Source organism: Anomaloglossus baeobatrachus, chromosome 6 (assembly GCF_048569485.1).
Source record: "Anomaloglossus baeobatrachus isolate aAnoBae1 chromosome 6, aAnoBae1.hap1, whole genome shotgun sequence".
Lineage (NCBI taxonomy): Eukaryota > Metazoa > Chordata > Amphibia > Anura > Aromobatidae > Anomaloglossus > Anomaloglossus baeobatrachus.
Window position 1 is genome coordinate 580821255 of NC_134358.1, and position 26439 is coordinate 580847693.

At 47.3% G+C, this 26439-nt stretch overlaps 2 protein-coding genes across 7 annotated transcripts in view; one reads left to right on the forward strand and one right to left on the reverse strand.

The window, feature by feature from the left end:
* Nucleotides 1-26439, reverse strand: part of LOC142243730 (uncharacterized) — a 1240762-nt gene that overhangs the window by 366531 nt on the left and 847792 nt on the right. The gene's annotated exons all lie outside the window — the stretch shown is intronic.
* The window catches only part of SLC4A2 (solute carrier family 4 member 2), a 262381-nt gene that overhangs the window by 76949 nt on the left and 158993 nt on the right, over nucleotides 1-26439 (forward strand). Inside the window, exons 3-4 of the mRNA XM_075315967.1 lie at nucleotides 1045-1204; nucleotides 15326-15549. Of these exons, the coding sequence (XP_075172082.1) occupies nucleotides 1045-1204; nucleotides 15326-15549 (384 nt within the window). The remainder of the gene's footprint in view (nucleotides 1-1044; nucleotides 1205-15325; nucleotides 15550-26439) is intronic.

The window sequence follows — 26439 nt, forward strand, 5'->3', positions numbered from 1 at the left end:
TCCTCTCCATACATCTCTCTCTAATCTCCTGATACCTCCCCACACATAATCTCCAGTATATAACCTGTCCTCTCCATACATCTCTCCCTAATCTCCTGATACCTCCCCACACACATAATCTCCAGTATATAACCTGTCCTCTCCATACACCTCTGCCCTAATCTCCTGATACCTCCCCACACATAATCTCCAGTATATAACCTGTCCTCTCCATACATCTCTCCTAATCTCCTGATACCTCCCCACACATAATCTCCAGTATATAATCTGTCCTCTCCATACACCTCTGCCCTAATCTCCTGATACCTCCCCACACATAATCCCCAGTATATAACCTGTCCTCTCCATACATCTCTGCCCTAATCTCCTGATACCTCCCCACACATAATCTCCAGTATATAACCTGTCCTCTCCATACATCTCTCCCTAATCCCCTGATACCTCCCCACACATAATCTCCAGTATATAACCTGTCCTCTCCATACATCTCTCCCTAATCCCCTGATACCTCCCCACACATAATCTCCAGTATATAACCTGTCCTCTCCATACATCTCTCCATAATCTCCTGATACCTCCCCACACATAATCTCCAGTATATAACCTGTCCTCTCCATACATCTCTCCCTAATCCCCTGATACCTCCCCACACATAATCTCCAGTATATAACCTGTCCTCTCCATACATCTCTCCTAATCTCCTGATACCTCCCCACACAATCTCTAGACGCTTGGATAACAGGGCAATGAAATGCTGACATTTTGGATGATTATCTGCTGCCTCTTGGTTGATGGCAGACTTCGGATTATTCGCTAGCTCTTGTTTCCTCGTAGCTTTCTGCTCCATCTTCTCACATGTTCTTCAGACTTGGCTCAGATGTTCTTTTTAGTGGGGTAATAAATCTCCCTCTGCCTGCCAAGTAATTCCCCATGTCTGAAGCCTGGTCTATCTGACCTGTGGCAGGTCCTGCCGTGCTTATGGCTATGGCCGTATCTTTCATGCTTTCCGTATCATCTGATTTTGTCTTCTTGTGTTTATTTCAGCCACCACCGGAACTGTCCCCCCAGAATTCCCTTCATTATGACGATGAAGGAGATGTCATCCAGGCTCTTGGCGTGGAAAGATTCGAAGTTATTCTACAAGATGCTCATCCTCGAAGCCCAACTGAGCTGGGGAAGAGCTATAGTGAGGAGGACTTTCAATGTGAGTGAGGGACCGGGAACGGGGAGTAATGATCTGTAGAAGGTGAGGAACAGGAGAACATCAGGAAAGAAGGACAAGAGAGACCATGAGGTTGAGGGGTGGGAGAATATGACGAGGACGTGATGGGACACAAGGAGAATGCTGGGAAGGAAAACAGAGAATAGGATCCCGTATAGAAGAGGCAAGTGATGAGCAGGAGAATAGACATTGCAGTCAAGAAAGATCAAGAAAAGTTAAGGGCAGGAGAACCTGAGAAGAGCGAAGGGCAGGAGAACATGAAAACAAAGGTACAAAAGAACAGGAAGAGTGAAGGGCAGGAGAACATGAAGATAACGAGGTACAAAAGAACAGGAAGAGTGAAGGGCAGGAGAACATGAAGATAAAGAGGCACAAAAGAACAGGAAGAGTGAAGGGCAGGAGAACATGAAAATAAAGAGGCACAAAAGAACAGGAAGAGTGAAGGGCAGGAGAACATGAAAACAAAGGTACAAAAGAACAGGAAGAGTGAAGGGCAGGAGAACATGAAGATAACGAGGTACAAAAGAACAGGAAGAGTGAAGGGCAGGAGAACATGAAAATAATGAGGTACAAAAGAACAGGAAGAGTGAAGGGCAGGAGAACATGAAGATAATGAGGTACAAAAGAACAGGAAGAGTGAAGGGCATGAGAACATGAAGATAATGAGGTACAAAAAAACAGGAAGAGTGAAGGGCAGGAGAACATGAAAACAAAGGTACAAAAGAACAGGAAGAGTGAAGGGCAGGAGAACATGATGATAATGAGGTACAAAAAAAACAGGAAGAGTGAAGGGCAGGAGAACATGAAGATAACGAGGTACAAAAGAACAGGAAGAGTGAAGGGCAGGAGAATATGAAGATAATGAGGTACAAAAAAAACAGGAAGAGTGAAGGGCATGAGAACATGAAGATAATGAGGTACAAAAAAAACCAGGAAGAGTGAAGGGCAGGAGAACATAAAGATAATGAGGTACAAAAGAACAGGAAGAGTGAAGGGCAGGAGAATACAAAGATAATGAGGTACAAAAAAACAGGAAGAGTGAAGGGCAGGAGAACATGAAAACAAAGGTACAAAAGAACAGGAAGAGTGAAGGGCAGGAGAACATGATGATAATGAGGTACAAAAAAAACAGGAAGAGTGAAGGGCATGAGAACATGAAGATAATGAGGTACAAAAAAAACAGGAAGAGTGAAGGGCAGAAGAACATGAAGATAATGAGGTACAAAAAAAACAGGAAGAGTGAAGGGCAGGAGAACATGAAGATAATGAGGTACAAAAGAACAGGAAGAGTGAAGGGCAGGAGAACATGAAGATAATGAGGTACAAAAGAACAGGAAGAGTGAAGGGCAGGAGAACATGAAGATAACGAGGTACAAAAGAACAGGAAGAGTGAAGGGCAGGAGAACATGAAGATAATGAGGTACAAAAAAAACAGGAAGAGTGAAGGGCATGAGAACATGAAGATAATGAGGTACAAAAAAAACAGGAAGAGTGAAGAGCAGAGAACATGAAAATAAAGGTACAAAAGAACAGGAATAATGAAGGGCAGGAGAACATGAAGATAACGAGGTACAAAAGAACAGGAAGAGTGAAGGGCAGGAGAATACAAAGATAACGAGGTACAAAAGAACAGACAGAATGAAGGGCAGGAGAACATGAAGTTAATGAGGTACAAAAGAACAGGAAGAGTGAAGGGCAGGAGAACATGAAGATAATGAGGTACAAAAGAACAGGAAGAGTGAAGGGCAGGAGAACATGAAGCTAACAAAATACAAAAGAACAGGAAGAGTGAAGAGCAGGAGAACATGAAGATAATGAGGTACAAAAGAACAGGAATAGTGAAGGGCAGGAGAACATGAAAACAAAGGTACAAAAGAACAGGAAGAGTGAAGGGCAGGAGAACATGAAGATAACGAGGTACAAAAGAACAGGAAGAGTGAAGGGCAGGAGAACATGAAAATAAAGAGGCACAAAAGAACAGGAAGAGTGAAGGGTAGGAGAACATGAAAACAAAGGTACAAAAGAACAGGAAGAGTGAAGGGCAGGAGAACATGAAGATAACGAGGTACAAAAGAACAGGAAGAGTGAAGGGCAGGAGAACATGATGATAATGAGGTACAAAAAAAACAGGAAGAGTGAAGGGCAGGAGAACATGAAGATAACGAGGTACAAAAGAACAGGAAGAGTGAAGGGCAGGAGAATATGAAGATAATGAGGTACAAAAAAAACAGGAAGAGTGAAGGGCATGAGAACATGAAGATAATGAGGTACAAAAAAAACCAGGAAGAGTGAAGGGCAGGAGAACATAAAGATAATGAGGTACAAAAGAACAGGAAGAGTGAAGGGCAGGAGAATACAAAGATAATGAGGTACAAAAAAACAGGAAGAGTGAAGGGCAGGAGAACATGAAAACAAAGGTACAAAAGAACAGGAAGAGTGAAGGGCAGGAGAACATGATGATAATGAGGTACAAAAAAAACAGGAAGAGTGAAGGGCATGAGAACATGAAGATAATGAGGTACAAAAAAAACAGAAAGAGTGAAGGGCAGAAGAACATGAAGATAATGAGGTACAAAAAAAACAGGAAGAGTGAAGGGCAGGAGAACATGAAGATAATGAGGTACAAAAGAACAGGAAGAGTGAAGGGCAGGAGAACATGAAGATAATGAGGTACAAAAGAACAGGAAGAGTGAAGGGCAGGAGAACATGAAGATAACGAGGTACAAAAGAACAGGAAGAGTGAAGGGCAGGAGAACATGAAGATAACGAGGTACAAAAGAACAGGAAGAGTGAAGGGCAGGAGAACATGAAGATAATGAGGTACAAAAAAAACAGGAAGAGTGAAGGGCATGAGAACATGAAGATAATGAGGTACAAAAAAAACAGGAAGAGTGAAGAGCAGAGAACATGAAAATAAAGGTACAAAAGAACAGGAATAATGAAGGGCAGGAGAACATGAAGATAACGAGGTACAAAAGAACAGGAAGAGTGAAGGGCAGGAGAATACAAAGATAACGAGGTACAAAAGAACAGACAGAATGAAGGGCAGGAGAACATGAAGTTAATGAGGTACAAAAGAACAGGAAGAGTGAAGGGCAGGAGAACATGATGATGATAAAACACAAAAGAACAGGAAGAGTGAAGGGCAGGAGAACATGAAGATAACGAGGTACAAAAGAACAGGAAGAGTGAAGGGCAGAAGAACATGAAGCTAATGAGGTACAAAAGAACAGGAAGAGTGAAGGGCAGGAGAACATGAAGATAATGAGGTACAAAAGAACAGGAAGAGTGAAGGGCAGGAGAACATGAAGATAACGAGATACAAAAGAACAGGAAGAGTGAAGGGCAGAAGAACATGAAGATAATGAGGTACAAAAGAACAGGAAGAGTGAAGGGCAGGAGAACATGAAGATAATGAGGTACAAAAGAACAGGAAGAGTGAAGGGCAGGAGAACATGAAGATAACGAGATACAAAAGAACAGGAAGAGTGAAGGGCAGAAGAACATGAAGATAATGAGGTACAAAAGAACAGGAAGAGTGAAGGGCAGGAGAACATGAAGATAACAAGGTACAAAAGAACAGGAAGAGTGAAGGGCAGGAGAACATGAAGATAATGAGGTACAAAAGAACAGGAAGAGTGAAGGGCAGGAGAACATGAAGATAATGAGGTACAAAAGAACAGGAAGAGTGAAGGGCAGGAGAACATGAAGATAACGAGATACAAAAGAACAGGAAGAGTGAAGGGCAGAAGAACATGAAGATAATGAGGTACAAAAGAACAGGAAGAGTGAAGGGCAGGAGAACATGAAGATAACGAGGTACAAAAGAACAGGAAGAGTGAAGGGCAGGAGAACATGAAGATAATGAGGTACAAAAAAAACAGGAAGAGTGAAGGGCAGGAGAACATGATGATAACAAAACACAAAAGAACAGGAAGAGTGAAGGGCAGGAGAACATGAAGATAACGAGGTACAAAAGAACAGGAAGAGTGAAGGGCAGGAGAACATGAAGATAACGAGATACAAAAGAACAGGAAGAGTGAAGGGCAGAAGAACATGAAGATAATGAGGTACAAAAGAACAGGAAGAGTGAAGGGCAGGAGAACATGAAGATAACAAGGTACAAAAGAACAGGAAGAGTGAAGGGCAGGAGAACATGAAGATAACAAGGTACAAAAGAACAGGAAGAGTGAAAGGCAGGAGAACATGAAGTTAATGAGGTACAAAAGAACAGGAAGAGTGAAGGGCAGGAGAACATGAAGATAACGAGGTACAAAAGAACAGGAAGAGTGAAGGGCAGGAGAACATGAAGTTAATGAGGTACAAAAGAACAGGAAGAGTGAAGGGTAGGAGAACATGAAAACAAAGGTAAAGCGCCATGGAATAAATGGCGCTATAATAATAAGTAATAATAATAATAATAATAAATACAAAAGAACAGGAAGAATGAACGGCAGGAGAACATGAAGATAACAAAACACAAAAGAACAGGAAGAGTGAAGGGCAGGAGAACATGAAGATAATGAGGTACAAAAAAAACAGGAAGAGTGAAGGGCAGGAGAACATGAAGATAATGAGGTACAAAAAAAACAGGAAGAGTGAAGGGCAGGAGAACATGAAGTTAATGAGGTACAAAAGAACAGGAAGAGTGAAGGGCAGGAGAACATGAAGTTAATGAGGTACAAAAGAACAGGAAGAGTGAAGGGCAGGAGAACATGAAAACAAAGGTACAAAAGAACAGGAAGAGTGAAGGGCAGGAGAACATGATGATAATGAGGTACAAAAAAAACAGGAAGAGTGAAGGGCATGAGAACATGAAGATAATGAGGTACAAAAAAACAGGAAGAGTGAAGGGCATGAGAATACAAAGATAATGAGGTACAAAAAAACAGGAAGAGTGAAGGGCAGGAGAACATGAAAACAAAGGTACAAAAGAACAGGAAGAGTGAAGGGCAGGAGAACATGATGATAATGAGGTACAAAAAAAACAGGAAGAGTGAAGGGCATGAGAACATGAAGATAATGAGGTACAAAAAAAACAGGAAGAGTGAAGGGCAGAAGAACATGAAGATAATGAGGTACAAAAAAAACAGGAAGAGTGAAGGGCAGGAGAACATGAAGATAATGAGGTACAAAAGAACAGGAAGAGTGAAGGGCAGGAGAACATGAAGATAATGAGGTACAAAAGAACAGGAAGAGTGAAGGGCAGGAGAACATGAAGATAACGAGGTACAAAAGAACAGGAAGAGTGAAGGGCAGGAGAACATGAAGATAATGAGGTACAAAAAAACAGGAAGAGTGAAGGGCAGGAGAACATGAAGATAATGAGGTACAAAAAAAACAGGAAGAGTGAAGGGCATGAGAACATGAAGATAATGAGGTACAAAAAAAACAGGAAGAGTGAAGAGCAGAGAACATGAAAATAAAGGTACAAAAGAACAGGAATAATGAAGGGCAGGAGAACATGAAGATAACGAGGTACAAAAGAACAGGAAGAGTGAAGGGCAGGAGAATACAAAGATAACGAGGTACAAAAGAACAGACAGAATGAAGGGCAGGAGAACATGAAGTTAATGAGGTACAAAAGAACAGGAAGAGTGAAGAGCAGGAGAACATGAAGATAATGAGGTACAAAAGAACAGGAAGAGTGAAGGGCAGGAGAACATGAAGATAACGAGATACAAAAGAACAGGAAGAGTGAAGGGCAGAAGAACATGAAGATAATGAGGTACAAAAGAACAGGAAGAGTGAAGGACAGGAGAACATGAAGATAATGAGGTACAAAAGAACAGGAAGAGTGAAGGGCAGGAGAACATGAAGATAACGAGGTACAAAAGAACAGGAAGAGTGAAGGGCAGGAGAACATGAAGATAACGAGATACAAAAGAACAGGAAGAGTGAAGGGCAGGAGAACATGAAGATAATGAGGTACAAAAGAACAGGAAGAGTGAAGGACAGGAGAACATGAAGATAATGAGGTACAAAAGAACAGGAAGAGTGAAGGGCAGGAGAACATGAAGATAACGAGATACAAAAGAACAGGAAGAGTGAAGGGCAGAAGAACATGAAGATAATGAGGTACAAAAGAACAGGAAGAGTGAAGGGCAGGAGAACATGAAGATAATGAGGTACAAAAAAAACAGGAAGAGTGAAGGGCAGGAGAACATGATGATAACAAAACACAAAAGAACAGGAAGAGTGAAGGGCAGAAGAACATGAAGATAACAAAACACAAAAGAACAGGAAGAGTGAAGGGCAGGAGAACATGAAGATAACGAGGTACAAAAGAACAGGAAGAGTGAAGGGCAGGAGAACATGAAGATAACGAGATACAAAAGAACAGGAAGAGTGAAGGGCAGAAGAACATGAAGATAACGAGGTACAAAAGAACAGACAGAATGAAGGGCAGGAGAACATGAAGTTAATGAGGTACAAAAGAACAGGAAGAGTGAAGAGCAGGAGAACATGAAGATAATGAGGTACAAAAGAACAGGAAGAGTGAAGGGCAGGAGAACATGAAGATAATGAGGTACAAAAAAAACAGGAAGAGTGAAGGGCAGGAGAACATGATGATGATAAAACACAAAAGAACAGGAAGAGTGAAGGGCAGGAGAACATGAAGATAACGAGGTACAAAAGAACAGGAAGAGTGAAGGGCAGGAGAACATGAAGATAACGAGATACAAAAGAACAGGAAGAGTGAAGGGCACAAGAACATGAAGATAATGAGGTACAAAAGAACAGGAAGAGTGAAGGGCAGAAGAACATGAAGATAATGAGGTACAAAAGAACAGGAAGAGTGAAGGGCAGGAGAACATGAAGATAATGAGGTACAAAAGAACAGGAAGAGTGAAGGGCAGGCAAACATGAAGATAACGAGATACAAAAGAACAGGAAGAGTGAAGGGCACAAGAACATGAAGATAATGAGGTACAAAAGAACAGGAAGAGTGAAGGGCAGGAGAACATGAAGATAATGAGGTACAAAAAAAACAGGAAGAGTGAAGGGCAGGAGAACATGATGATAACAAAACACAAAAGAACAGGAAGAGTGAAGGGCAGAAGAACATGAAGATAACAAAACACAAAAGAACAGGAAGAGTGAAGGGCAGGAGAACATGAAGATAACGAGATACAAAAGAACAGGAAGAGTGAAGGGCAGAAGAACATGAAGATAATGAGGTACAAAAGAACAGGAAGAGTGAAGGGCAGGAGAACATGAAGATAACAAGGTACAAAAGAACAGGAAGAGTGAAGGGCAGGAGAACATGATGATAATGAGATACAAAACAACAGGAAGAGTGAAGGGCAGGAGAACATGAAGATAACAAGGTACAAAAGAACAGGAAGAGTGAAGGGCAGGAGAACATGAAGATAATGAGGTACAAAAGAACAGGAAGAGTGAAGGGCAAGAGAACATGAAGATAATGAGGTACAAAAGAACAGGAAGAGTGAAGGGCAAGAGAACATGAAGATAATGAGGTACAAAAGAACAGGAAGAGTGAAGGGCAGGAGAACATGAAGTTAATGAGGTACAAAAGAACAGGAAGAGTGAAGGGCAGGAGAACATGAAGATAACGAGGTACAAAAGAACAGGAAGAGTGAAGGGCAGGAGAACATGAAGTTAATGAGGTACAAAAGAACAGGAAGAGTGAAGGGCAGGAGAACATGAAAACAAAGGTAAAGCGCCATGGAATAAATGGCGCTATAATAATAAGTAATAATAATAATAATAATAATAATAAATACAAAAGAACAGGAAGAATGAACGGCAGGAGAACATGAAGATAACAAAACACAAAAGAACAGGAAGATAATGAGGTACAAAAAAAACAGGAAGAGTGAAGGGCAGGAGAACATGATGATAATGAGCTACAAAAGAACAGAAAGAATGAAGGGCAGGAGAACATGAAGTTAATGAGGTACAAAAGAACAGGAAGAGTGAAGGGCAGGAGAACATGAAGATAATGAGGTACAAAAAAAACAGGAAGAGTGAAGGGCAGGAGAACATGATGATAACGAGCTACAAAAGAACAGAAAGAATGAAGGGCAGGAGAACATGAAGTTAATGAGGTACAAAAGAACAGGAAGAGTGAAGGGCAGGAGAATACAAAGATAATGAGGTACAAAAAAACAGGAAGAGTGAAGGGCAGGAGAACATGAAAACAAAGGTACAAAAGAACAGGAAGAGTGAAGGGCAGGAGAACATGATGATAATGAGGTACAAAAAAAACAGGAAGAGTGAAGGGCATGAGAACATGAAGATAATGAGGTACAAAAAAAACAGGAAGAGTGAAGGGCAGAAGAACATGAAGATAATGAGGTACAAAAAAAACAGGAAGAATGAAGGGCAGGAGAACATGAAGATAATGAGGTACAAAAGAACAGGAAGAGTGAAGGGCAGGAGAACATGAAGATAATGAGGTACAAAAGAACAGGAAGAGTGAAGGGCAGGAGAACATGAAGATAATGAGGTACAAAAAAACAGGAAGAGTGAAGAGCAGAGAACATGAAAATAAAGGTACAAAAGAACAGGAATAATGAAGGGCAGGAGAACATGAAGATAACGAGGTACAAAAGAACAGGAAGAGTGAAGGGCAGGAGAATACAAAGATAACGAGGTACAAAAGAACAGACAGAATGAAGGGCAGGAGAACATGAAGTTAATTAGGTACAAAAGAACAGGAAGAGTGAAGGGCAGGAGAACATGAAGATAATGAGGTACAAAAGAACAGGAAGAGTGAAGGACAGGAGAACATGAAGGTAACAAAATACAAAAGAACAGGAAGAGTGAAGAGCAGGAAAACATGAAGATAATGAGGTACAAAAGAACAGGAAGAGTGAAGGGCAGGAGAACATGATGATGATAAAACACAAAAGAACAGGAAGAGTGAAGGGCAGGAGAACATGAAGATAACGAGGTACAAAAGAACAGGAAGAGTGAAGGGCAGGAGAACATGAAGATAACGAGATACAAAAGAACAGGAAGAGTGAAGGGCAGAAGAACATGAAGATAATGAGGTACAAAAGAACAGGAAGAGTGAAGGGCAGGAGAACATGAAGATAATGAGGTACAAAAGAACAGGAAGAGTGAAGGGCAGGAGAACATGAAGATAACGAGATACAAAAGAACAGGAAGAGTGAAGGGCAGAAGAACATGAAGATAATGAGGTACAAAAGAACAGGAAGAGTGAAGGGCAGGAGAACATGAAGATAATGAGGTACAAAAGAACAGGAAGAGTGAAGGGCAGGAGAACATGAAGATAACGAGATACAAAAGAACAGGAAGAGTGAAGGGCAGAAGAACATGAAGATAATGAGGTACAAAAGAACAGGAAGAGTGAAGGGCAGGAGAACATGAAGATAATGAGGTACAAAAGAACAGGAAGAGTGAAGGGCAGGAGAACATGAAGATAATGAGCTACAAAAGAACAGGAAGAGTGAAGGGCAGGAGAACATGATGATAATGAGCTACAAAAGAACAGAAAGAATGAAGGGCAGGAGAACATGAAGTTAATGAGGTACAAAAGAACAGGAAGAGTGAAGGGCAGGAGAACATGAAGATAATGAGGTACAAAAAAAACAGGAAGAGTGAAGGGCAGGAGAACATGATGATAACGAGCTACAAAAGAACAGAAAGAATGAAGGGCAGGAGAACATGAAGTTAATGAGGTACAAAAGAACAGGAAGAGTGAAGGGCAGGAGAACATGAAGATAATGAGGTACAAAAAAAACAGGAAGAGTGAAGGGCAGGAGAACATGATGATAACGAGCTACAAAAGAACAGAAAGAATGAAGGGCAGGAGAACATGAAGTTAATGAGGTACATAAGAACAGGAAGAGTGAAGGGCAGGAGAACATGAAGATAACGAGGTACAAAAGAACAGGAAGAGTGAAGGACAGGAGAACATGAAAACAAAGATACAAAAGAACAGGAAGAATGAACGGCAGGAGAACATGAAGATAACAAAACACAAAAGAACAGGAAGAGTGAAGGGCAGGAGAACATGAAGTTAATGAGGTACAAAAAAAACAGGAAGAGTGAAGGGCAGGAGAACATGATGATAATGAGCTACAAAAGAACAGAAAGAATGAAGGGCAGGAGAACATGAAGTTAATGAGGTACAAAAGAACAGGAAGAGTGAAGGGCAGGAGAACATGAAGATAATGAGGTACAAAAAAAACAGGAAGAGTGAAGGGCAGGAGAACATGAAGATAATGAGGTACAAAAAAAACAGGAAGAGTGAAGGGCAGGAGAACATGAAGATAATGAGGTACAAAAGAACAGGAAGAGTGAAGGGCAGGAGAACATGAAGATAATGAGGTACAAAAGAACAGGAAGAGTGAAGGGCAGGAGAACATGAAGATAATGAGGTACAAAAGAACAGGAAGAGTGAAGGGCATGAGAACATGAAGACAAAGGAACAAAAGAACAGGAAGAGTGAAGGGCAGGAGAGCATGAAGATAATGAGGTACAAAAAAAACAGAGAGTTAAGGGCAGGAGAACATGAAGATAATGAGGTACAAAAGAACAGGAAGAGTGAAGGGCAGGAGAACATGAAGATAACGAGGTACAAAAGAACAGGAAGAGTGAAGGGCATGAGAACATGAAGACAAAGGTACAAAAGAACAGGAAGAGTGAAGGGCAGGAGAACATGAAGACAAAGGTACAAAAGAACAGGAAGGGTGAAGGACAGGAGAACATGAAGATAATGAGGTACAAAAGAACAGGAAGAGTGAAGGGCAGAAGAACATGAAGACAAAGGTACAAAAGAACAGGAAGGGTGAAGGACAGGAGAACATGAAGATAATGAGGTACAAAAGAACAGGAAGAGTGAAGGGCAGAAGAACATGAAGACAAAGGTACAAAAGAACAGGAAGGGTGAAGGGCATGAGAACATGAAGATAATGAGGTACAAAAGAACAGGAAGAGTGAAGGGCAGGAGAACAGGAAGATAACGAGATACAAAAGAACAGAGGAAGAATGAAGGGCAGGAGAACATGAAGATAATGAGGTACAAAAGAACAGGAAGAACATGATGATAACGAGGTACAAAACAACAGAGGAAGAGTGAAGGGCAGGAGAACATGAAGATAACGAGGTACAAAAGAACAGGAAGAGTGAAGGGCAGGAGAACATGAAGATAACGAGGTACAAAAGAACAGGAATAGTAAAGGGCAGGAGAATACAAAGATAACGAGGTACAAAAGAACAGGAAGAGTGAAGGGCAGGAGAACATGAAGACAAAGGTACAAAAGAACAGGAAGAGTGAAGGGCAGAGAACATGAAGATAACGAGGTACAAAAGAACAGGAAGAGTGAAGAGCAGGAGAACATGAAGATAATGAGGTAAAAAAGAACAGGAATAGTAAATGGCAGGAGAATACAAAGATAACGAGGTACAAAAGAACAGGAAGAATGAAAGACAGGATAACATGAAGATAATGAGGTACAAAAGAACAGGAAGAGTGAAGGACAGGAGAACATGAAGATAACGAGGTACAAAAGAACAGGAAGAGTGAAGGGCAGGAGAACATGAAGATAATGAGGTACAAAAAAAACAGGAAGAGTGAAGGGCGGGAGAACATGAAGATAACGAGGTACAAAAGAACAGGAAGAGTGAAGAGCAGAGAACATGAAGATAACGAGGTACAAAAGAACAGGAAGAGTGAAGAGCAGGAGAACATGAAGATAACGAGGTACAAAAGAACAGGAAGAGTGAAGGATAGGAGAATACAAAGATAACGAGGTACAAAAGAACAGGAAGAGTGAAGGACAGGAGAACATGAAGATAATGAGGTACAAAAGAACAGGAAGAGTGAAGGGCAGTAGAATATGAAGATAATAAGGTACAAAAAAACAGTAAGAGTGAAGGGCAGGAGAACATGAAGACAAAGGTACAAAAGAACAGGAAGAGTGAAGGACTGGAGAACATGAAGATAATGAGGTACAAAAGAACAGGAAGAGTGAAGGACAGGAGAACATGAAGATAATGAGGTACAAAAGAACAGGAAGAGTGAAGGGCAGGAGAACATGAAGATAATGAGGTACAAAAGAACAGGAAGAGTGAAGGGCAGGAGAACATGAAGATAATAAGGTACAAAAAAACAGGAAGAGTGAAGGGCAGGAGAACATGAAGATAATGAGGTACAAAAAAACAGGAAGAGTGAAGGGCAGGAGAACATGAAGACAAAGGTACAAAAGAACAGGAAGGGTGAAGGGCAGGAGAACATGAAGATAATGAGGTACAAAAGAACAGGAAGAGTGAAGGGCAGGAGAACATGAAGACAAAGGTACAAAAGAACAGGAAGGGTGAAGGGCTCGAGAACATGAAGTTAATGAGGTACAAAAGAACAGGAAGAGTGAAGGGCAGGAGAACATGAAGATAATGAGGTACAAAAGAACAGGAAGAGTGAAGGGCTGGAGAACAGGAAGATAACGAGGTACAAAAGAACAGGAAGAATGAAGGGCAGGAGAACATGAAAATAGGGAGGTGCAACATGGTAGGACAACATAAAGATAGTGAGCGGCAGAAGAGGACAAGGAACTTCAAGAATTGTCATACAGAATGATAGGCAGGAGAAGATGAGAACAGTAAGAGAGGTGAATGCAAGGCGTAAGGGAGCAAACAATGTTGGAAAAAGAAGCAGAGAGGCAAGAAATCAAGAGGTCAGGGAAACGTGGAAAGTAAAGGTGAAGAGAATGCAAGGAGAAAGTGAGGGGAAGAGGAACACAGGGGGAATGAGGGGGCAGGAGGATACAGGGCAAGTGACTGGAGGTTACAAGGGAGAGCGAGGGGACAGGAGGATACAGGACAAGTGACTGGAGGTTACGAGGGAGAGCGAGGGGACAGGAGGATACAGGGCAAGTGACTGGAGGTTACGAGAGAGAGCGAGGGGACAGGAGGATACAGGGCAAGTGACTGGAGGTTACGAGAGAGAGCGAGGGGACAGGAGGATACAGGGCAAGTGACTGGAGGTTACAAGGGAGAGCGAGGGGACAGGAGGATACAGGGCAAGTGACTGGAGGTTACGAGGGAGAGCGAGGGGACAGGAGGATACAGGGCAAGTGACTGGAGGTTACGAGGGAGATCGAGGGGGCAGGAGGATACAGGGCAAGTGACTGGAGGTTACGAGGGAGAGCGAGGGGACAGGAGGATACAGGGCAAGTGACTGGAGGTTACAAGGGAGAGCGAGGGGACAGGAGGATACAGGGCAAGTGACTGGAGGTTACGAGAGAGAGCGAGGGGACAGGAGGATACAGGACAAGTGACTGGAGGTTACGAGAGAGAGCGAGGGGATAGGAGGATACAGGGCAAGTGACTGGAGGTTACGAGGGAGAGCGAGGGGACAGGAGGATACAGGGCAAGTGACTGGAGGTTACGAGAGAGCGAGGGGATAGGAGGATACAGGGCAAGTGACTGGAGGTTACGAGAGAGAGCGAGGGGACAGGAGGATACAGGGCAAGTGACTGGAGGTTACAAGGGAGAGCGAGGGGATAGGAGGATACAGGGTAAGTGACTTTTGGTTACAAGGTAGAGCGAGGGGAAAGGAGGATACCTTGCAAGTGACTGGAGGATACGAGGGAGATCGAGGGGGCAGGAGGATACAGGGCAAGTGACTGGAGGTTACAAGGGAGAGCGAGGGGACAGGAGGATACAGGGCAAGTGACTGGAGGTTACGAGAGAGAGCGAGGGGATAGGAGGATACAGGGCAAGTGACTGGAGGTTACGAGGGAGAGCGAGGGAACAGGAGGATACAGAGCAAGTGACTGGAGGTTACGAGGGAGATCGAGGGGACAGGAGGATACAGGGCAAGTGACTGGTGGTTACGAGGGAGAGCGAGGGGGCAGGAGGATACAGGGCAAGTGACTGGAGGTTACAAGGGAGAGCGAGGGGACAGGAGGATACAGGGCAAGTGACTGGTGGTTACGAGGGAGAGCGAGGGGACAAGAGGATACATGGGAAAGGAGAATATGGTGGATAGCGAGGGGTAAAGAAGATTGGAGGACAGTAAAGGTCTACTACTGACATTCTCCACTCATCATTGGTTTATACACTGTAATATACTCATTAATGGTTTATATATTGCTTCTTGTGTTGTAGACCATCGTCAGTCCTCTCATCACATCCACCATCCTCTATCCACCCACCTACCCTCTGATATCACTAGCCGAGACCTGCGTAAACACAAAAAGAAGAGGCGGAAAAGAAAATCAATTCCTGGAGATACCCCTGGTACTATTCAAGAGAAGGAAGAAGAAGAAGATGAGGAAGACACTGAGGGAGAGAAAACCCCAGATGAAGGGACTGATGGCGGAAACATGCAGGTGACACGTGCTTTGGAATCTTCACTCCCCTCCCACTATGTTTCAAAGGTCGCACATTGTCCATTTAGTCATCACTAAAAGACACATGACACATATCATCTAGGGCCGCAATGTGGATAACAATGTGAGCAACAATGTGGAGAGTCTAAACAAATGTGCTTTTATGCATGTATACTAAGAATTAACCAGACTGTCTAAGGGAGCGGTCATAGTGTAATCCCCGCCGGCTGCTGCCAGCAGCCGGCGGGGACCGCGCACATGTCAACTGATTGTACAGCTGACATGTGTGCCTCGCAGGCGCGAGTGGATCCGCAGTCTAACCTCTTAAACGGCACTGTCAAAATGTTAGTCATTTAAATCCCCGCTGTGGTAAATCTTCACTTACCCGGCTCCATCGGCGTCGCAGTGACATAATCACTGTGAGCCGATGGTTGTCACGGTAGCACAGGGTGATGACTCCTGTAGCTAGCATGAATCACTTCCTGTATCACTCGGCTGAGTGCAGTGACAGGAGGTGAGTGAGAGATCAGACTGCTGATCCTTATAGTAAAATAAAATAAAAAGTAAAAAAAAGTTTTAAAAAATAAAAAACCTAAAAGTTCAAATCACCCCCTTTTGCCCAATTAAAAATTAAAGGGTTCAAAAATTTAAAAAAATATACACATTTTTGGTATCAGCGCATTCAGAAATGCCCGATCTATCAATATATAAAATCAATTAATCTGATCAGTACACGGCGTAGCGACAAAAAAATCCAAACGCCAAAATTACGTTTTTTGGTCGCCACAAATTTTGTGCAAAATGCAATATCAGGCGATCAAAATGTCGCATCTGTGCAAAAATGATACCATTAAAAAGGTCAGCTCGAGACGCAAAAAATAAGCCGTCACTGAGTTATAGATCCCGAAAAATGAGAACGTTAAAGGCCGCGGAAAATGGCGCAAAAAGTGTGCCACTTTTTTTGGACAAACCTCTGGGTTTTTATTTTTACGATTTAGATAAAAGTAAACCTATACATATGTGATGTCTATGAACTCGCACTGACCTGAGGAACCACACAGACACATCAGATGTATCATATAGTGAACTCCGTGAATAAAATATCTCAAAAACAAACATGCAATCGCACTCTGTTTGTAATTTTTCCACACTTATTTTTTGCCATTTTCCAGTGCATTATATGGTACAACGTATGATTTCATTTAAAAGTACAACTCGTCCCGCAAAAAACAAGTCCTCACATGACCATATTGACCGAAAAAAAAAAAAGTTACAGCTCTCGGAAGAAGGGGAGGGAAAAAACACTAAAACCGGAAAATCAGCCGGTGGTGAAGGGGCTAGAAAAATGGTGCAGCATGAAAAACATTCTGGAGACTGAAGTGGGAGGTTCAGATTATAAGGAAGTCTTAGGGCGGCTTTGCACGTTGCAACATCGCACGTGCGATGTCGGTGGGGTCAAATCGAAAGTGACACACATCCGGCGTCACTTTCGACATCGTTGTGTGTAAATTCTAGATGATACGATTAATGAGCGCAAAAGCGTCGTTATCGTATCATCGGTGCAGGCTCCGACTTTTCCATAATTACGCTGCCGCGATGGTACGATGTTGTTCCTCGTTCCTGCGGCAGCACACATCGCTGTGTATGAAATCGCAGGAGCGAGGAACATCTCCTTACCTGCCGCCGGCGGCTCTATGGAAGGAAGGAGGTGGGCGGGATGTTTACATCCTGCTCATCTCCGCCCCTCCGCCGCTATTGGCCGCCTGCCGTGTGACGTCGCTATGACGCCGCACGACCCGCCCCCTTAGGAAGGAGGCGGGTCGCCGGCCAGAGCGACGGTCGCAGGGCAGGTGAGTGCATGTGAAGCTGGCGTAGCGATAATTTTCGCCACGCCAGCTATCATGAGATATCGTACCTGCGACGGGGGCGGGGACTATCGCGTGCGACATCGCAGCATCGGCTTGCAATGTCGCAACGTGCAAAGCCCGCCTTAGATTATTAGCAGACTAGACAGCATGGGTAGGGTGGTGAACAGAGAGAAGGAGGAGATGTATGGTGGTAAAGAACTGTGGAGAGGATGGACTGAATGGTAGACAGAAATGAGGGAGAAATGTAGGGTGGTGCAGAACTGTGGAGAAGTCGGGTAGAGTGGTACACAGAGACAAGATGTAGGGTGGTGCAGAACTGTGGAGAAGACGGGTAGAGTTGTACACAGAGACAAGATGTAGGGTGGTGCAGAACTGTGGAGAAGACGGGTAGAGTGGTACACAGAGACAAGATGTAGGGTGGTGCAGAACTGTGGAGAAGACGGGTAAAGTGGTATACAGAGACAAGATGTAGGGTGGTGCAGAACTGTGGAGAAGACGGGTAGAGTGGTACACAGAGACAAGATGTAGGGTGGTGCAGAACTGTACAGAGCTTTGTGTGTCCAATTGATGAGTTTCCATTTGACTCTGTAGTGGAGGGGCGATAAATGCAATGGCTGGCTCATGGTGGAGGCATTGGTGTAGCAGCTGGACAGAAACATGACCCTGGCTGCTACATTCAGGATGGATTAGAGGGGGGGATGGTAAGAGGAGACCCATCCGTAGAGAGTTGTGGTAGAAGAATGAATGAGAGCCACAGTAAGAGTTTGTGCAGAGTCAAAGGTAAGAAAAGGTGGAATTCTAGAGATGTTTTTGAGGTGACATGAGCGAGTGAAGGAGAGAGTCACATATATTGCTGCGGCAGCGGGCGTGCTGCTGCGGAGTGATGGTAGAGCCACACACGGAGGTGGTAATATCAGGTACAGCGTGGATCGTAGAGGAGGAAACACCAGAAGCTCCGTTTTGTAGAGATTCAGTGTCAGACAGAAGGAGGACATGTTGGGGACAGCGCACAGACAGTCCCTGGTATTTTGCAGCAATGCGGGCGTGAGGTTGCACACAGTTCACACACTGTATAATGGGGGTTACTCACTATGCTGCGGGGCGCGGTGACTCAGCAACACTGTGTCTTTAAAAGTTCAGCATCTTCTTTCAGCACTGGCAACATAAGCGCAACGCCTCGCCGGCTTAAAGGAGCACACACGGTATTATAGTCAGTTTAGTTGTGGCGTCACCCACCGAGAACTGGATACAGTCCATAACATTAGTATCCCACTGACCGCAGCCCCTATTCACACTGCTTCATCACAGGTTTCCTTCCAAGACATTGCAGCCCGCCATACACTGACTCATGTGAGGATACGTACAGGACCTCCCTCAGGGGCTCCTCCACACAGCCCAGCACTCTCCATACAGCCCAGCACTCTCCATACAGCCCAGCACTCTCCATACAGCCCAGCACTCTGCATACAGCCCAGCACTCTCCATACAGCCCAGCACTCCCCATACAGCCCAGCACTCTCCATACAGCCCAGCACTCTCCATACAGCCCAGCACTCTCCATACAGCCCGGCACTCTCCATACAGCCCAGCACTCTCCATACAGCCCAGCACTCTCCATACAGCCCAGCACTCCCCATACAGCCCAGCACTCTCCATACAGCCCAGCACTCTCCATACAGCCCAGCACTCTCCATACAGCCCAGCACTCTCCATACAGCCCAGCACTCTCCATACAGCCCAGCACTCTCCATACAGCCCAGCACTCTCCATACAGCCCAGCACTCTCCATACAGCCCAGCAATCTCCATACAGCCCAGCACTCTCCATACAGCCCAGCACTCTCCATACAGCCCAGCACTCTCCATACAGCCCAACACTCTCCATACAGCCCAGCACTCTCCATACAGCCCAGCACTCTCCATACAGCCCAGCACTCTCCATACAGCCCAGCACTCTCCATACAGCCCTGCACTCTCCATACAGCCCTGCACTCTCCATACAGCCCAGCACTCTCCATACAGCCCAGCACTCTCCATACAGCCCAGCACTCTCCATACAGCCCAACACTCTCCATACAGCCCAGCACTCTCCATACAGGCTGCAGTCTCCCTCAGAGGCTCCTCCATACAACCCAGCACTCTCCATACAGCCCAGCACTCTCCATACAGGCCAGCACTCTCCATACAGGCCAGCACTCTCCATACAGCCCAGCACTCTCCATACAGCCCAGCACTCTCCATACAGCCCAGCACTCTCCATACAGGCCAGCACTCTCCATACAGCCCTGCACTCTCCATACAGCACAGCACTCTCCATACAGCCCAGCACTCTCCATACAGCCCAGCACTCTCCATACAGCCCAGCACTCTCCATACAGCCCTGCACTCTCCATACAGCCCAGCACTCTCCATACAGCCCAGCACTCTCCATACAGCCCAGCACTCTCCATACAGGCCAGCACTCTCCATACAGGCCAGCACTCTCCATACAGCCCTGCACTCTCCATACAACCCAGCACTCTCCATACAGCCCAGCACTCTCCACACAGGCCAGCACTCTCCACACAGGCCAGCACTCTCCATACAGCCCAGCACTCTCCATACAGCCCAGCACTCTCCATACAGCCCTGCACTCTCCATACAGCCCAGCACTCTCCATGCAGCCCAGCACTCTCCATGCAGCCCAGCACTCTCCATACAAGCTGCAGTCTCCCTCAGAGGCTCCTCCATACAACCCAGCACTCTCCATACAGCCCAGCACTCTCCATACAGCCCAGCACTCTCCATACAGCCCAGCACTCTCCATACAGCCCAACACTCTCCATACAGCCCAGCACTCTCCATACAGCCCAGCACTCTCCATGCAGCCCAGCACTCTCCATACAGCCCAGCACTCTCCATACAGCCCAGCACTCTCCATACAGCCCAGCACTCTCCATACAGCCCAGCACTCTCCATACTGGCTGCAGTCTCCCTCAGAGGCTCATCCATACAACCCAGCACTCTCCATACAGCCCAGCACTCTCCATACAGCCCAGCACTCTCCATACAGCCCAGCACTCTCCATACTGGCTGCAGTCACCCTCAGAGGCTCCTCCATACAGCCCAGCACTCTCCATACAGCCCAGCACTCTCCATACAGCCAACACTCTCCATACAGCCCAGCACTCTCCTTACAGCCCAACACTCTCCATACAGCCCAGCACTCTCCATACAGCCCAGCACTCTCCATACAGCCCAGCACTCTCCATACAGCCCAGCACTCTCCATACAGCCCAGCACTCTCCATACAGCCCAGCACTCTCCATACAGCCCAGCACTCTCCATACAGCCCAGCACTCTCCATACAGCCCAGCACTCTCCATACAGCCCAACAATCTCCATACAGCCCAGCACTCTCCATACAGCCCAGCACTCTCCATACAGCCCAACACTCTCCATACAGCCCAACACTCTCCATACTGGCTGCAGTCTCCCTCAGAGGCTCCTCCATACAACCCAGCACTCTCCATACAGCCCAGCACTCTCCATACAGCCCAGCACTCTCCATACTGGCTGCAGTCACCCTCAGAGGCTCCTCCATACAGCCCAGTACTCTCCATACAGCCCAGCACTCTCCATACTGGCTGCAGTCTCCCTCAGAGGCTCCTCCATACAACCCAGCACTCTCCATACAGCCCAGCACTCTCCATACAGCCCAGCACTCTCCATACAGCCCAGCACTCTCCATACTGGCTGCAGTCACCCTCAGAGGCTCCTCCATACAGCCCAGCACTCTCCATACAGCCCAGCACTCTCCATACAGCCAACACTCTCCATACAGCCCAGCACTCTCCTTACAGCCCAACACTCTCCATACAGCCCAGCACTCTCCATACAGCCCAGCACTCTCCATACAGCCCAGCACTCTCCATACAGCCCAGCACTCTCCATACAGCCCAGCACTCTCCATACAGCCCAACAATCTCCATACAGCCCAGCACTCTCCATACAGCCCAGCACTCTCCATACAGCCCAACACTCTCCATACAGCCCAACAATCTCCATACAGCCCAGCACTCTCCATACAGCCCAGCACTCTCCATACAGCCCAGCACTCTCCATACTGGCTGCAGTCTCCCTCAGAGGCTCCTCCATACAACCCAGCACTCTCCATACAGCCCAGCACTCTCCATACAGCCCAGCACTCTCCATACAGCCCAGCACTCTCCATACTGGCTGCAGTCACCCTCAGAGGCTCCTCCATACAGCCCAGCACTCTCCATACAGCCCAGCACTCTCCATACAGCCAACACTCTCCATACAGCCCAACACTCTCCATACAGCCCAGCACTCTCCTTACAGCCCAACACTCTCCATACAGCCCAGCACTCTCCATACAGCCCAGCACTCTCCATACAGCCCAGCACTCTCCATACAGCCCAGCACTCTCCATACAGCCCAGCACTCTCCATACAGCCCAGCACTCTCCATACAGCCCAACAATCTCCATACAGCCCAGCACTCTCCATACAGCCCAGCACTCTCCATACAGCCCAGCACTCTCCATACAGCTCAGCACTCTCCATACAGCCCAACACTCTCCATACAGCCCAACACTCTCCATACTGGCTGCAGTCTCCCTCAGAGGCTCCTCCATACAACCCAGCACTCTCCATACAGCCCAGCACTCTCCATACAGCCCAGCACTCTCCATACTGGCTGCAGTCACCCTCAGAGGCTCCTCCATACAGCCCAGTACTCTCCATACAGCCCAGCACTCTCCATACTGGCTGCAGTCTCCCTCAGAGGCTCCTCCATACAACCCAGCACTCTCCATACAGCCCAGCACTCTCCATACAGCCCAGCACTCTCCATACAGCCCAGCACTCTCCATACTGGCTGCAGTCACCCTCAGAGGCTCCTCCATACAGCCCAGCACTCTCCATACAGCCCAGCACTCTCCATACAGCCCAGCACTCTCCATACAGCCAACACTCTCCATACAGCCCAACACTCTCCATACAGCCCAGCACTCTCCTTACAGCCCAACACTCTCCATACAGCCCAGCACTCTCCATACAGCCCAGCACTCTCCATACAGCCCAGCACTCTCCATACAGCCCAGCACTCTCCATACAGCCCAACAATCTCCATACAGCCCAGCACTCTCCATACAGCCCAGCACTCTCCATACAGCCCAACACTCTCCATACAGCCCAACACTCTCCATACAGCCCAACACTCTCCATACTGGCTGCAGTCTCCCTCAGAGGCTCCTCCATACAACCCAGCACTCTCCATACAGCCCAGCACTCTCCATACAGCCCAGCACTCTCCATACAGCCCAGCACTCTCCATACTGGCTGCAGTCACCCTCAGAGGCTCCTCCATACAGCCCGGCACTCTCCATACAGCCCAGCACTCTCCATACAGCCCAGCACTCTCCATACAGCCAACACTCTCCATACAGCCCAACACTCTCCATACAGCCCAGCACTCTCCTTACAGCCCAACACTCTCCATACAGCCCAGCACTCTCCATACAGCCCAGCACTCTCCATACAGCCCAGCACTCTCCATACAGCCCAGCACTCTCCATACAGCCCAGCACTCTCCATGCAGCCCAGCACTCTCCATACAGCCCAGCACTCTCCATACAAGCTGCAGTCTCCCTCAGAGGCTCCTCCATACAACCCAGCACTCTCCATACAGCCCAGCACTCTCCATACAGCCCAGCACTCTCCATACAGCCCAGCACTCTCCATACAGCCCAACACTCTCCATACAGCCCAGCACTCTCCATAAAGCCCAACACTCTCCATACAGCCCAGCACTCTCCATGCAGCCCAGCACTCTCCATACAGCCCAGCACTCTCCATACAGCCCAGCACTCTCCATACAGCCCAGCACTCTCCATACTGGCTGCAGTCTCCCTCAGAGGCTCCTCCATACAACCCAGCACTCTCCATACAGCCCAGCACTCTCCATACAGCCCAGCACTCTCCATACTGGCTGCAGTCACCCTCAGAGGCTCCTTCATACAGCCCAGCACTCTCCATACAGCCCAGCACTCTCCATACAGCCAACACTCTCCATACAGCCCAACACTCTCCATACAGCCCAGCACTCTCCTTACAGCCCAACACTCTCCATACAGCCCAGCACTCTCCATACAGCCCAACACTCTCCATACAGCCCAGCACTCTCCATACAGCCCATTACTCTCCATACAGCCCAACACTCTGCATACAGCCCAGCACTCTCCATAAAGCCCAACACGCTCCATACAGCCCAGCATTCTCCATACAGCCCAGCACTCTCCATACAGCCCAACACTCTCCATACAGCCCAGCACTCTCCATACAGCCCAGCACTCTCCAGACAGCCCGGCACTCTCCATACAGCCCAGCACTTTCCATACAGCCCAGCACTCTCCATACTGGCTGCAGTCACCCTCAGAGGCTCCTCCATACAGCCCAGCACTCTCCATACAGCCCAGCACTCTCCATACAGCCCTGCACTCTCCATACAGGCTGCAGTCTCCCTCAGAGGCTCCTCCATACAACCCAGCACTCTCCATACAGCCCAGCACTCTCCATACAGCCCAGCACTCTCCATACTGGCTGCAGTCTCCCTCAGAGGCTCCTCCATACAACCCAGCACTCTCCATACAGCCCAGCACTCTCCATACAGCCCAGCACTCTCCATACAGCCCAGCACTCTCCATACTGGCTGCAGTCACCATCAGAGGCTCCTCCATACAGCCCAGCACTCTCCATACAGCCCAGCACTCTCCATACAGCCCAGCACTCTCCATACAGCCAACACTCTCCATACAGCCCAACACTCTCCATACAGCCCAGCACTCTCCTTACAGCCCAACACTCTCCATACAGCCCAGCACTCTCCATACAGCCCAACACTCTCCATACAGCCCAGCACTCTCCATACAGCTCAGCACTCTCCATACAGCCCAGCACTCTGCATACAGCCCAGCACTCTCCATACAGCCCAACACTCTCCATACAGCCCAGCATTCTCCATACAGCCCAGCACTCTCCATACAGCCCAACACTCTCCATACAGCCCAGCACTCTCCATACAGCCCAGCACTCTCCAGACAGCCCGGCACTCTCCATACAGCCCAGCACTTTCCATACAGCCCAGCACTCTCCATACTGGCTGCAGTCACCCTCAGAGGCTCCTCCATACAGCCCAGCACTCTCCATACAGCCCAGCACTCTCCATACAGCCCAGCACTCTCCATACAGGCTGCAGTCTCCCTCAGAGGCTCCTCCATACAACCCAGCACTCTCCATACAGCCCAGCACTCTCCATACAGCCCAGCACTCTCCATACTGGCTGCAGTCACCCTCAGAGGCTCCTCCATACAGCCCAGCACTCTCTATACAGCCCAGCACTCTCCATACAGCCCAACACTCTCCATACAGCCCAACACTCTCCATACAGCCCAACACTCTCCATACAGCCCAGCACTCTCCATACAGCCCAACACTCTCCATACAGCCCAGCACTCTCCATACAGCCCAACACTCTCCATACAGCCCAGCACTCTCCATACAGCCCAACTTTCTCCATACAGCCCAACTTTCTCCATACAGCCCAGCATTCTCCATACAGCCCAGCACTCTCCATACAGCCCAACACTCTCCATACAGCCCAGCACTCTCCATACAGCCCAGCACTCTCCATACAGCCCGGCACTCTCCATACAGCCCAGCACTCTCCATACTGGCTGCAGTCTCCCTCAGAGGCTCCTCCATACTACCCAGCACTCTCCATACAGCCCAGCACTCTCCATACAGGCTGCAGTCTCCCTCAGAGGCTCCTCCATACTACCCAGCACTCTCCATACAGCCCAGCACTCTCCATACAGCCCAGCACTCTCCATACAGCCCAGCACTCTCCATACTGGCTGCAGTCACCCTCAGAGGCTCCTCCATACAGCCCAGCACTCTCCATACAGCCCAGCACTCTCCATACAGCCCAGCACTCTCCATACTGGCTGCAGTCACCCTCAAAGGCTCCTCCATACAGCCCAGCACTCTCCATACAGCCCAGCACTCTCCATACTGGCTACAGTCCCCCTCAGAGGCTCCTTCATACAACCCAGCACTCTCCATACTGGCTGCAGTCACCCTCAGAAGCTCCTCCATACAGCCCAGCACTCTCCATACTGGCTACAGTCCCCCTCAGAGGTTCCTTCATACAACCCAGCACTCTCCATACAGCCCAGCACTCTCCATACTGGCTACAGTCACCCTCAGAGGCTCCTTCATATAGCCCAGCACTCTCCATACTGGCTACAGTCATTCTCAGAGGCTCCTTCATACAGCCCAGCACTCTCCATACTGGCTGCAGTCACCCTCAGAAGCTCCTCCATACAGCCCAGCACTCTCCATACAGCCCAGCACTCTCCATACTGGCTACAGTCCCCCTCAGAGGCTCCTTCATACAACCCAGCACTCTCCATACAGCCCAGCACTCTCCATACGGGCTGCAGTCTCCCTCAGAGGCTCCTCCATACAGCTCAGCACTCTCCATACTGGCTGCAGTCTCCCTCAGAGGCTCCTCCATACAGCTCAGCACTCTCCATACTGGCTGCAGTCTCCCTCAGTGGCTCCTCCATACAGCTCAGCACTCTCCATACTGGCTGCAGTCTCCCTCGGAGGCTTCTCCATACAGACCAGCACTCTCCATACTGGCTGCAGTCTTCCTCGGAGGCTCATCCATACAACCCAGCACTCTCCATACAGCCCAGCACTCTCCATACTGGCTACAGTCACCCTCAGAAGCTCCTCCATACAGCTCAGCACTCTCCATACTGGCTGCAGTCACCCTCAGAAGCTCCTCCATACAGCCCAGCACTCTCCATACTGGCTACAGTCCCCCTCAGAGGCTCCTTCATACAACCCAGCACTCTCCATACAGCCCAGCACTCTCCATACTGGCTACAGTCACCCTCAGAGGCTCCTTCATACAGCCCAGCACTCTCCATACTGGCTACAGTCACCCTCAGA